This window comes from Prunus persica, chromosome G6, assembly GCF_000346465.2.
Source record: "Prunus persica cultivar Lovell chromosome G6, Prunus_persica_NCBIv2, whole genome shotgun sequence".
NCBI classification, from domain to species: domain Eukaryota; kingdom Viridiplantae; phylum Streptophyta; class Magnoliopsida; order Rosales; family Rosaceae; genus Prunus; species Prunus persica.
Genome location: NC_034014.1, coordinates 27,803,681 through 27,815,619, shown reverse-complemented (window position 1 = coordinate 27,815,619; position 11,939 = coordinate 27,803,681). Strand labels below are relative to the sequence as shown.

Genomic DNA, 11,939 nt, shown 5'->3' with positions numbered 1-11,939 from the left:
GGTGGCGCGTTGGGGACTCCGTTGAAAAAGGGCTCGCTTGGCAAAGAAAATTAATTCTTTAGATATTTTTCCATATAAATGAAAAAAATAATAATAATAAAGTTATCATGAAAATTATATTGGAAACTCTATTTATGACAATTTATAAGTAGATTTGCTTTTCTTTGGCAGAAAATAAGTAGAAGAAAAATAGAAAATTTACTAAAAGAAAAATAGAAAATGTAGATGTAGGCAAGTTTGATGTTTCCTCCAAAAGCATAAAAAATGGCGGCTTCTCCACGTTATACGGTACTTAGGGCCTTGGGCAAGTCTTGGTTAAGATTTTTATTTTAATTGTATGCAAAAATATAGCTATTTTCTATTTTATCATGGTATTTACTAATTTTCGTTATGGCCGTTTAATTCGTGGACGTAAGGCTTTGGAGTTATATTATATTGGATTTGCAGGTGAGGGATAGTGTTGGTGACGTGTCCATGGATTGGTATCCACTACTTTTCAATGTTTTCATCTGCCAATGTGCGCTTGAGAACAACCCAAATCTCAACAGCACGGAAAGAATTTGTAGCTTAAGTAATTAAGAATATTTGTTTTTGCATTTAAAGTTTTAAATAGGTTCTGTTCTCCTTTTTTTTAATATAACTTGTATTAAAAATAATAAAATAAATATCGGGCACCACTATAGATTTTTGCTAATAATAATGGTCATCGGCTCATTTTAAAAATTCTGGGCCAACATTCAAAACCAAAACCTCTGTCAAATGGGTTTGGAGATATTGCCCATTTTTGTTGGACTGACTTGGTATTGGGCCTCAAATTCATCTTTTCCATCTGTGTTTTTCTGTTCTTTTAGCATTTTTGGGCAGTGTCAGGTAAAGTAGTTAGTTAATGATATGGTATGATTATGAATGATAAGGCTGTGGATATAAGCAACAAAATCCAAGAAAAGGAAAGGAGGAGGAGGATAGGGAAACATGGCAAGGTTGGTGGTAGTGCAGCATCAGCAGCAGAGACAACCTTCTCTCTCTCCTCTCCGTTCTTCTCTCTCTGACTTCAGTGGCACCAGACTCCACACTCAACTCCAGGTTCTGCTTTCTGTGTCTGTCTTTCACAAATTTTGTTCTACTTTCTGTTCTAAGTTCCACAGTGTTGGGAATCTCAATGCACTGATTTACCTAATAAATGGACGGCTTGTTTTCTTCGATGATAATTTTATAACTTGGCAATTCTTTTAAGCCCTATTAGCTTTGAAGACATCCTTCTCAGAGCTTGGCTACAAGTAATGTAGTTCTTAACATCAATATACCATTTCCAGTATAGGAGAAAGGTATCACAGCCAAAAGAAGCATTACATGTTACAGCATCAAATGCAAAGAAGAGTCTTACAGTGGGTGGCATCCAATCCATTGGCGTGTTCTTGTCAAGACTTTTCGTCAAAGACGGTCTTCAGGTACTTACCATTTTCAACAATTTTGTCTTTCCTTTTTCCTTTTGCTTATGTGTCTTCTGCCTTTCGTTCTAGTTTTCCATTTCTTATGTCTCAGGCACTTGACTTTGAACTTACTTTGGCAGCTGAGTTTGCTTAGCAGACCAAGAACACCCATCACAGAGCAATTGTCAGGTGAATCAAATAAGGATTGTGCTTATTTTTCTTCAAAGGTATGCTAGAAAGTTGTCCTCTATGGCACACATTTGTGAATTTGCAATGAAAATTCCACATAATTTTTTCTACTTACTACATATTGCTAATATATAATCAGACTAAAGAATTTGCAGTTCCTAGGAGGAATGCAATGGCCTTAATCTTGTCATCTTACATCTTCTCTGGAGTCAGTTTTCAGAGTGTTGCATTTGCTCAACAATCTGTTATTGGGTTAAGGGAATACATAGATAGTTTTGATGGGTATTCATTCAAGTACCCTTCAAACTGGATCCAAGTCCGAGGTGCTGGAGCAGACATATTCTTTAGAGACCCTTATGTTCTTGATGAAAATATCTCTGTGGAGTTTTCCTCTCCTTCATCCTCCAACTACAAGAGCGTGGAAGATCTTGGTCCGCCTCAAGAAGCCGGAAAGAAAGTACTTAAGCAGTACCTGACAGAGTTCATGTCTACAAGACTTGGCGTGAGGCGCGAATCAAAAATTCTTTCCACATCTTCAAGAATTGCTGATGATGGGAAGCTTTATTATCAAGTCGAGGTAAGGTGGTGATTGATTGTGATGTTTGTAAATGTCTCTTCTATGCATTTTACAGCACTTATTAGATCAGCCATAATCTGCCTCAATGGTGGGGTTGAAGAACTCTAGGCTTCCTTTGGTTTGGTAAAAATTATATGATCTGTGTATGCCAACTAATTCTGAAAGAAGCATTTCTCACTTTGATTGTTTGCTTTAAGTTCTTTGCCTGCATTATTTGAGCACTTTATTTATCATGTTTTTTTTAAAATGTGTTTTCTAGGTAAACATAAAATCATATGCAAACAACAACGAGCTGGCTGTTATGCCGAAAGACCGATTAGTTCGCATGGAATGGGACAGACGGTACCTTTCTGTCCTAGGAGTTGAAAACAGTCAGTTATACGAGTTGAGATTGCAAACACCAGAAAATGTGTTTGTGGAAGAAGAAAGTGATCTTCGCCGGGTTATGGAGTCCTTCAGAGTGAACAAGATTGCTGCTTAGATACCATAAGGTTGTACAAAATTTTGTAATCCAAGGTTTCCTTTTCCTTGTCATCCTTTCTCTTAGTTGTTGTAAGATTGTTTAATTTGATGCATGCTCTTAGTTGTAAGATTTTTCTTTGGTGGTATGTTATGTTGTCCACATTTGAGAAATTTGTCCAATTGAATGATTGTGCCCAATTCCAATTTTTCGAAACCATTGTGGATGAATATGATAATCAAAACCAATAACATGAGGCAATTCAAATGTGAAATATTGAAAATTCTAACACCATCTCAAACAAACATTGCAACTTTTTTTTTGTTACAGTTAGTTTGTAATTTGCAGTACAGGGGACAAAATCTTCAGATATGAATTACACCTAAATTAAAGGAACTCTCAAGACCAAGATGCTATGTTACAAAAAACAAATTTACAAATGACGCATTGCAGTACATGATGACAATTAACCTCATTCCGAGCAACTTTGCAAATTGAAACTCATATTTATGACCTGACTTCAAATTCCCCTGCTCGAGTGAGAGCTCGAAAACCCTTGTAAGGCGGTTTTGGTAGATTTTTCAAATCCAGTTTATCTATTTGCAAGCCAGAGAGAGCAACACCCATGATCCTAAAACCCACTTGAAATGTGGGAAACACATGAAGGCGCTCTAATCCTGTCTCAAGCACTAATGTTCCAGACATTGCAGGGGCTTTGTCTTTAGGAATCCGCCCAATTGACCACGAGCAAGTCTACAAAAAACAAGAAGCTTTCATTATGTTAAAACCAAAATCCAACCAGGAGAACTATGCATTCTCATACTTACTTTTTCTGAAACTGCAGATATTGCAATCAGAAAGCATAACAGAAGTGAAGAATATTATTTGTCTTTAGAAAAGAAAAACAGAAGACATTCACTACAATTTCATCTAAGAATTACGACTGATAATCAAAATTCAAGGGCAGTTGTCATGCCAAGGATGAGTTAAATCACAATTCTGGGTTGTTAGTACCTTATTAGCGAGAATGTTCACTGTTCCATAATTTGAAGTCAGGTCAGCTGATAAAATGCATGGAGGCAGTTGAAATTGCACAGTTATTGAATCAATTGTCTTTCCAGGATCATTTCGTATTCCAACCAACACACTCACACGACATGTCCCGGCGTCTGAGGTTAGCTGGGGCTTTACGTAGATTGGAGAGCTCTTCAACTTTCTAACCCTGCATAAAGAAGTATAGAATTATTTAGAAAATAAAACAAGGCCAGAGATACTGAAATACTGCACACTTTATTAACTAGTCTTAGTATCTTCCCCCAAACTTATCCATATTGCACATTTAGATATTGAGCACCATAATAATTAACTATATTACCCTTTCTAAAACTTAAATAAAAACAGTGTAAATTTTAATAACCTAAGTGTCCCTTTAACACCGCACACCTGTAGCTCATCAGTTTAAACTGTCCATCAGGAGGCACAAATGACAGAATTTGTTGGGATTCCCAAGGGCGAAATCGAACACATGGATGGAATCTTACATCATCAAGAATAGAAGGGTTTGCAAATGAAAGAGTCAAATCAGGAACACCTGAGAGATGGGAGTTCACTTGCACTTCACCATATATCTCACATTTCACCAGGACCCCATCCCTGAGCAGCGCACACACAACTTAAGTACAAAACCTTGAGATTAAAGCATTCAATTATAACTACCAAGTCTGCAAATCTTCATACAATAATCATCACCATCCAAAAATGATAACATGTCTTATAAAATTATAAATTAAATTGCAACCATTATCTTCAAGTAGATTATTCTCCTCTTCAAACTTCAGATAAGGCACTACTATTCTCATCCAACTTATTCAAAAAGATTGCGGATGCAAAAGGGTGAACAAAATTTTTCATTCACTTGAAGAGGCCATGTGATTCATATAGTTTGAAAAATGAACAGAAAATCCCAAGCTCCTTATCTGTCTGTTTCTAGATTGTAAAGAGTCACCAATTACGAACAGGAAGCATAGTCATTAATACATGGAATCTTTAATCCATACCAAAAAGAAAAGGATGGAGATATCTTATCAAAGCATTAAATAAAAAAAACAAAGATTGACCTGTTTACAATTGCATCCATTTCTTCAACAAGATCAACATAAACTTCATTGTTAGCATATTTCGGGTCTGCTGTTCTCCATGGAATGCAAGATGATGTTGCACCTGGAAGTGTGTCACTCATGTTGGAACTGTTGCCTGTCACAACACTCAACATCTTGTTAACTATATTTGGTGGAGCAATCATCTCTCTCAGAATATTAGGTTCTGTAGTGAGAGGGAAGCCATTGTCAATCATCTCATCCAGAAGCTGCACATTGCAGTAAAGATTTTAGTCAATTTAATAAGCAAAACTCAATATGGAAAACACTAGATTCTATCTAATTAGCAGCCAGGTCCTAGTCAGTAAACAATCACAGCCATGGAGGGTAAGATGTTGAACTAGGCCACGTTGCTAAAATTCTACATTGTAAGCTGTTGACGCAACAATCACAGACTTAGAGGGTAAAATCTGTCCACACAACAGACAAGCATTCTAGGAGAAATTAAGACACTAGATGACAGCAATGCATTCACTTATGAAATCAAAATAAGCAGAATAAGTATACTTAAGACACTTGCCTCATATACGATGACAAAGTTATCTTTTATCAAGTCTTCATTCAAGCCACCAAGATAATCTGAAAGGACATCAGCTACCCTGCAAAGGAACTATAAGTCAAATGGTTAAACGTCAATCTTGTTTAATGCATACATAATGACATCATAAATGCAAACTACATTCAGCATTGATATTCACCTCAATGGCCATCAAAGGCGGCATTTCAACTTGCGTACATGCTAAAAACGTTATCCCCTCGCGAAGAATTTGGAAAAGATAATGGGTTGGTGAAGCAATCACTGGTTGCAGCTAATAACAAAACCACAAGTATTATATTGAGAAGCATAAAAAATGGAAACTGATAATGTGGCAACCCAAAAACTTAGAAATGAAGGCTAGAAAATATACAATTTGGTAACCAGAAAATAAAGGCCAGATTGCCATAGGTACCTTGGGGAAATCACCTTGAGAAATGGTATGTTCCCAAAACCATGCACATATGGAACGGTCCACACGCTGCCCTGTAAGCTGTTTCTCCAGCATTACCTCACTGTGAAATCCCAAAAATTAGCATAAAGTGAAATCTTTTTTGTTCTACTAAAATTCGTCAATTAAATTTGGAGATCAAATGGGAAATCTCTAAAAGAGAAAATTCAATGACTAAATAAAAGCAATACAAATTCAACTGGGTTGAACGTGATTAAACAAAAGAACAAAAAAAAATAGTAATTAGCTATGATATAATAGAATTCACAGATTTGGCGACTAACCCAGAATCTGATAGCAGAAAAATGCACTGCAACATCTCTCTATTTTCGTCAAGGCGGTAAATTTAACGAGAGTGAAGCTTGCGGAGATGAATGTAATCGCAGATTAGCTCATTAGCATCTCTCTCTCTCTTTCTCTCTCTCTCTGAAGCCAACGAAACAGAAGAAGAAAATACCTGCTTTAACCTCTTCAACAGCTGAACTCTTCTTCTTCGCATCCACATTGTTGGATTCAGATTCTGTGATTGCTGGGCTACTGGGTTTTTTACCATCAACCAATATTGTAGAACGAAAGAAAGGCCCAAAATTTAACCCGAAACCTAACCCAAATGAAAAGCCCAACCCAACTCATTGCCGTTTCGGAGCAATGGGCATTGCCGCTTTAAGGCGCGAAAGTGTTGGTCGGTACGGCGTCGTTTGGACATTTTTTTTTATTTTTTTGAGTGGCTGAGGAGTCGTTGGAGTGTGGATATAAACAAATCAAAAAAGAGTGGTGGTGGGTCATATCCTCTTATCCTCACTGAATGTTCGAAGGAGAGAACGCCAAGAGAAGAAGAAGACGACGACGACATGAATATTTCAAGAATTTCAGTGAACCCAAAAGAAAGAAAGAAAGAAAGAAAGAAGAAGAAGAAGGTTGGTCTCGTGGTGGATACAGAATTCTAGTAATAGAAGAGAGGCATGGCACGGTTGGTGGCTGTGCAACCGCAGCAGAGACACCCTTCCTTCTCTCTCCTTCCTCCTTCCTCTCTCTCTGACTTCAATGGCACCAGACTACTTCACTCCCAACTCCAGGTCCTCTCTCTCTCTTGTTTGAAATGAGTATAAGCTAGCTTGTTCGGTCAATTTAACTCATTTGTAGGAAAGTGTATAACTTTACATGCATTTCTTAGTTAGCGGCCATCTATTAATTGTTGCAGTGTAAAAGAAGGGTGTCACAGCCAAAAGTAGCATTACAAGTTACAGCATCAAGTGCAAAGAAGATTCTTATAATGGGGGGCACCCGATTCATTGGTCTGTTCTTGTCAAGACTCCTTGTCAAAGAGGGTCATCAGGTATTCTCATTCTCTTTCAACTTTCCAACTTTTTACTTTCTATCATTTTCTCATTATGATTTTGCTTTTATTTTCTTTTTTCAAGTTATTTGTACCAATGTACTTGTAAACTGGTTTTTCCTTGAACAATGTTTTCAATACGTTGATAAGTTATAACATCAAGTTTTTATCTTGGCAGGTGACTCTGTTTACCAGAGGAAAAGCACCAATCACTCAACAGTTGCCAGGTGAATCCGATAAGGACTACACAGATTTTGCTTCAAAGGTATTGTACTAGTGTCACTGAGGATTTAAAGTCCTTTACTTTAACTTGGAATTCTTTCCCAGATTTCCATTTTCTAATATTCATGTTCGGCTAGATTCTGCACTTGAAAGGAGACAGAAAAGACTATGAGTTTGTGAAATCCAGTCTTTCAGCTGAAGGCTTTGATGTTGTTTATGATATAAATGGTGCGCATGGTCTTTACCTTTAGCCTCTGTACTTTAAAGTTTTGCACTAGAATAAAGTTCTTGTTTACTATACTTACGCTTCTGTGATAATCTGTACTTCTGTTGGAAATTTTCAGGACGAGAGGCAGAGGAAGTTGTGCCAATACTGGAGGGACTACCGAAGTTAGAACAGTAAGAACAGCCTACTGATGGATTTTCATATCCTAATTAGTAAAGCAACTTGATTATTTCACCTTTATTTCTTGATGGTTCGCCAGTATAGCCATCTTGTCCTGGATACGGTTTTAGATTGGGACTCGTTGAAGTAGAAGTCAACTCTAATTAGCAAACATGTTACGCTTTGTGTGTAATATTGGCTTCTGGTTAGAAGAAACAAGACTATCATAAGAGATTTTATCAAAATATTCTGGAGTATGGAAGATTTGGAAATTCTACAATCTCTCCGTCATAAAGTCAAGCACCTTTTACTGGGGCTTATCATTTTACTATCTCCGTAAGGAAAATAAGCCTGCTAAATATGTTTAAATTGAGGAGAAGCCAGCTGATATAATCAGGTGTACAGAAGTTCAATGGTAATGATGTAGTAAGAGATGTATTGTGAGTCAAAATGGAACTAAAGAATCAATCATGACCTGGAACAATCAACTTTTATAGTGCAGATTAATGATTATGGTTTGTGTGACTACATTGTTCTAAAACTTAACCAAACACTAGCAGGGTAGCACTAATGTTTTGATGCGGAAAAGCTATAGAATTGCAGTTATTTTCTCTTCTATATAATGCCAAATTTTGGAAGATCTAAGAATTCCACTGATTCTCAGGTATATATACTGCTCTTCAGCCGGTGTCTATCTCAAATCTGATCAATTACCTCACTTTGAGGTATGTTTGGTGTTATAAATTGCTTACTTATTCATGTTTTGGGAAGTTGGATCTTTGTTTAAAGAGCATGTAAACAAGGCTTTGTTTTCTGGATACAACTGTGAAATGTAATTTGATCTTTGTCAAAGGCAGAGATTGAAGAATAGCCTTCCCAATTAGACAAAATTATAAATGAAAAGGTTCTAAAACTTTTAACTTGATTTGAATTTGGCATGTCAGAAGATGCAAACATGCTTTTCTCATTGTTGAGCTCAGTCTCTTCTTAGCCGACATTTGTAGATTTTAGTAGTACTCTTGTAGTGTGATTCAAATTTCAAATCAATCTTATCATGGCAGTGTGGAAATTGAAGCTTAATTAGTTGCTCTAGACTATTGATGATGCTCTTCCTAACTATTTTTCCTCTATGCTACTTTTTTATCCCTCCCTATTTCATTTTATTGTCTTTCCATAATTCTTAACTTGATGGGGCCTGGTGATAGACCGATACAGTTGATCCAAAGAGCAGGCACAAGGGAAAGCTTGAGACAGAGAGCTTGCTAGAATCAAAGGGTGTCAATTGGACTTCTATAAGGCCAGTCTACATCTATGGACCATTGAACTACAACCCTGTTGAAGAGTGGTTCTTCCACCGGTTGAAAGCTGGCCGCCCAATCCCAGTTCCAAACTCAGGGATACAAATAACACAACTAGGTCATGTTAAGGTTAGTGACGTGCCAGTCTTAATGTACTTTTAGACATATATATACATATTGTAATTGCAGCATGAGGGCAAGTTTTTAATGTGATTTCGTTTGCAGGATTTAGCGACAGCCTTCATTAAGGTTCTTGGGAATGAAAAGGCAAGCAAGGAAGTATTCAACATCTCTGGAGAAAAATACGTCACCTTTGATGGATTAGCAAAAGCATGTGCAAAGGTAATGACTGTCGATAAGTTTGTAGGTGGACAAAAGATTTGTGATGTTCTCAAACTAAAGTCTGTCATATGTTTTTTCTTTTGTTAGGCTGGTGGTTTTCCTGAACCTGAGATCGTTCACTACAACCCCAAAGAGTTTGATTTCGGCAAGAAGAAGGCATTTCCATTCCGTGACCAGGTGAATATGGTTGCAGAGCATGCATGGCTTGAAAAAACCAAATAGTTTACAGCTTGAACAAGGTGGAACTGATTATGTTGTTGATTTGTTGCAGCATTTCTTTGCATCGATTGACAAAGCAAAGAGCGTGCTTGGCTGGAAACCTGAGTTTGACCTGGTGGAAGGTCTTGCAGACTCCTACAACCTAGACTTTGGTAGAGGAACTTTCAGGAAAGAAGCTGATTTCTCAACAGATGACATCATTCTTGGAAAGAGTCTGGTTCTCCAAAGCTAATTGTTATCATCTCTTTTGCTCCCTCCATTTTCTTCAATCAGGATCAAGAGACTTGTTACTTCTCAAATCTATGGTGCTATAATTTTCCAAATTATTTTTCTTCAATGCAAATCCCCTTGAGCCAATTAGCAACCATCTTCCTTCAGAGGTTGGGATTTAGTCCAATGTCCAAACATTATCTTGAAACTTTCAGTGTGTCAAGTCCAGAGACTATCTAGAAATGTTAGCGCAAAAGTCCAACATATTATTAAAAAATAGACTGTGTGACTAGCCCTTTGAATTGTTCCAATGGATTGGGCTGGCGTAAGGCAATGAAATATATCTCATAAATGTAACTATCAACAATCGAAGATAAACAAAACAATTCCAAGCAATCACTCAGATTCAACCACATTGCTCTTTCTTTCTGGGGATACAATTTGAATATCGGTGCCTCTCAGAAGCAGCTTTGGGCCGATTTTGGCATGACAAAGTGAAAAAACAAACACTATCAATTGGTACAGAGAATAAATCAAATTCGAACACATCATCTCGAGTGCTTCTATTAACAACTTCAACTACAAGTTTATTACATTTGCATCTGAGTATATCCTTCTTTAAAAGTTATAATTTTTTGCTTAGTTTAATTGGAAAACTATTCTAGGAATGAGAAAATCACATATCAAATCAATTGAACTTGTCATTCACAGCGTAAGAAGGAAAGTTCCTATACTAAATATAAAAAAATGCCAAAAGGAGAGTAGATACAAATCAGTGGCTCAAAATCAGGAAATGATAAATAATCCGAAATATCTTGACCGTTAAATCAGAGATCCAAAATTTAAGGAATCGGTCATCCAAGAATATGTGACCGAATATTCTTTTTTAGAAAAATTAGCCATTTTCAGTCACTTTTCTCAGTTTCTGCTATGTTCGTGCCAAGTAGGTCAGTCAATAGTCCAATAGTTCACACTCCATAAATACATTATCTTAAACATATTTTACTATAAAAACCCAAAATATTATCCAAAAGATCTGGTCGGTTAGCGTTATCCTATGAAGTAATGGGGCCCTCTTATCCTAATTTAATTCAAATTGGCCCCACCTATTTAATTTCTTGTGCTAATTAAACTCAAACGCGTCTTACTTCGGACCAACTAACAAAACTAGAAATAAAGAGAAATAAATAAATAAATAAATAAAAAAGAGGGGTGCCTGGTTGCTTCTAGGAGGGTCTACGGTCTACCTTATGCCACGTGGCGTAGCTATGTTCTTGTAAGTTGGATGCTGCCACATGTCACTCCCCTCGCAATCGCGGGACACGTAAAAAATCCAATGGACCCCACTGCACTAGAATATCCCAAAAGTGACCGGTGGTTTGGGTGAAAGTTGGTTTTTACGTGGTAAGATGTGATTGGCGGGCCCCGCGTTAGTAATTTGAGTCTACAGAGAGCGTGCCACGTTTCAGTGCTTTTTTCGACGTGGCAAAGAGCCGGTGAGTTTCGTGTGAGGAGATTTAGAGGTTTGGTCTTTTTCGTTTGGTTGGCACAGCAACCTCTCTGGTCGGTGGTGGTGGAGCAAATATAAACATATGTATTTCTTAATTTTCTATTACCATTTTACCCCTGTATTTTTTTTTATAAAATAAAAATCATTGGTTTTGGCGCTTTTTATTCTTAATAGAAAGATATTTTCATGTTCAAACAAAAACAAATAAAGATATTTTTACGTGGAAATAAAAAAATCATTAATTTCAGTAAAAAGTGGAAATTTTTAATATATAATTTATTTTATAATAAATTTCCCCATACTTTAAAAGATGATATTGGGTTAATAATAAATTTCCCCACTACATGAAAGCAGCCTCGACAATTTCGTATGAATTGCATGTGTAATGATGAAAAAAATACAAGGTTAAAATCGTCTATGAAAATAAAAATGGTGGACGTAGACTTGGATGATCAACAGTTTATTATTTCATTAATTTGTAGCCCATGTCATGCATCGTCCAGTGCCATAATCTCCTCTGGTCTCTTTAACTGTCGGCATAAATCCACCACATTGAATTTGATGTTGATTTTTAATTAGATAACGCCTTGAAGATTTTAGGAGGAAGATTCTTTCATCT

At 36.7% G+C, this 11,939-nt stretch overlaps 2 protein-coding genes across 4 annotated transcripts; one reads left to right on the top strand and one right to left on the bottom strand.

The window, feature by feature from the left end:
• LOC18772472 (chloroplast stem-loop binding protein of 41 kDa b, chloroplastic) lies at positions 873–10,053 on the top strand. 3 transcript variants are annotated; one of them, XM_020565573.1, is made up of 10 exons: positions 929–1,083; positions 7,000–7,134; positions 7,313–7,399; positions 7,494–7,584; positions 7,701–7,755; positions 8,406–8,466; positions 8,947–9,168; positions 9,265–9,381; positions 9,469–9,558; positions 9,653–10,053. In XM_020565573.1, exons 1-10 carry the CDS (start codon positions 973–975, stop codon positions 9,830–9,832), a joined length of 1,149 nt encoding a protein of 382 aa, XP_020421162.1. In that variant the 5' UTR covers positions 929–972; the 3' UTR covers positions 9,833–10,053. The 3 variants fall into 3 exon arrangements, with proteins under 3 accessions (XP_007208691.2, XP_020421162.1, XP_007207335.1); XM_007207273.2 differs by lacking the exon at positions 929–1,083 and adding an exon at positions 6,542–6,874; XM_007208629.2 differs by lacking the exons at positions 7,000–7,134; positions 7,313–7,399; positions 7,494–7,584; ... (4 more) ...; positions 9,469–9,558; positions 9,653–10,053 and adding exons at positions 1,314–1,448; positions 1,571–1,657; positions 1,759–2,196; positions 2,456–2,863 and having other exon boundaries at positions 873–1,083.
• LOC18774235 (AP-3 complex subunit mu) lies at positions 2,946–6,260 on the bottom strand. Its single transcript, XM_007205201.2, has 8 exons — positions 6,083–6,260; positions 5,763–5,862; positions 5,511–5,621; positions 5,333–5,422; positions 4,774–5,021; positions 4,100–4,309; positions 3,671–3,878; positions 2,946–3,409 (listed from the first exon to the last, which is right to left on the bottom strand). The coding sequence occupies exons 1-8, from the start codon at positions 6,115–6,117 to the stop codon at positions 3,164–3,166; spliced, it is 1,248 nt and encodes a 415-aa protein (XP_007205263.1). The 5' UTR covers positions 6,118–6,260; the 3' UTR covers positions 2,946–3,163.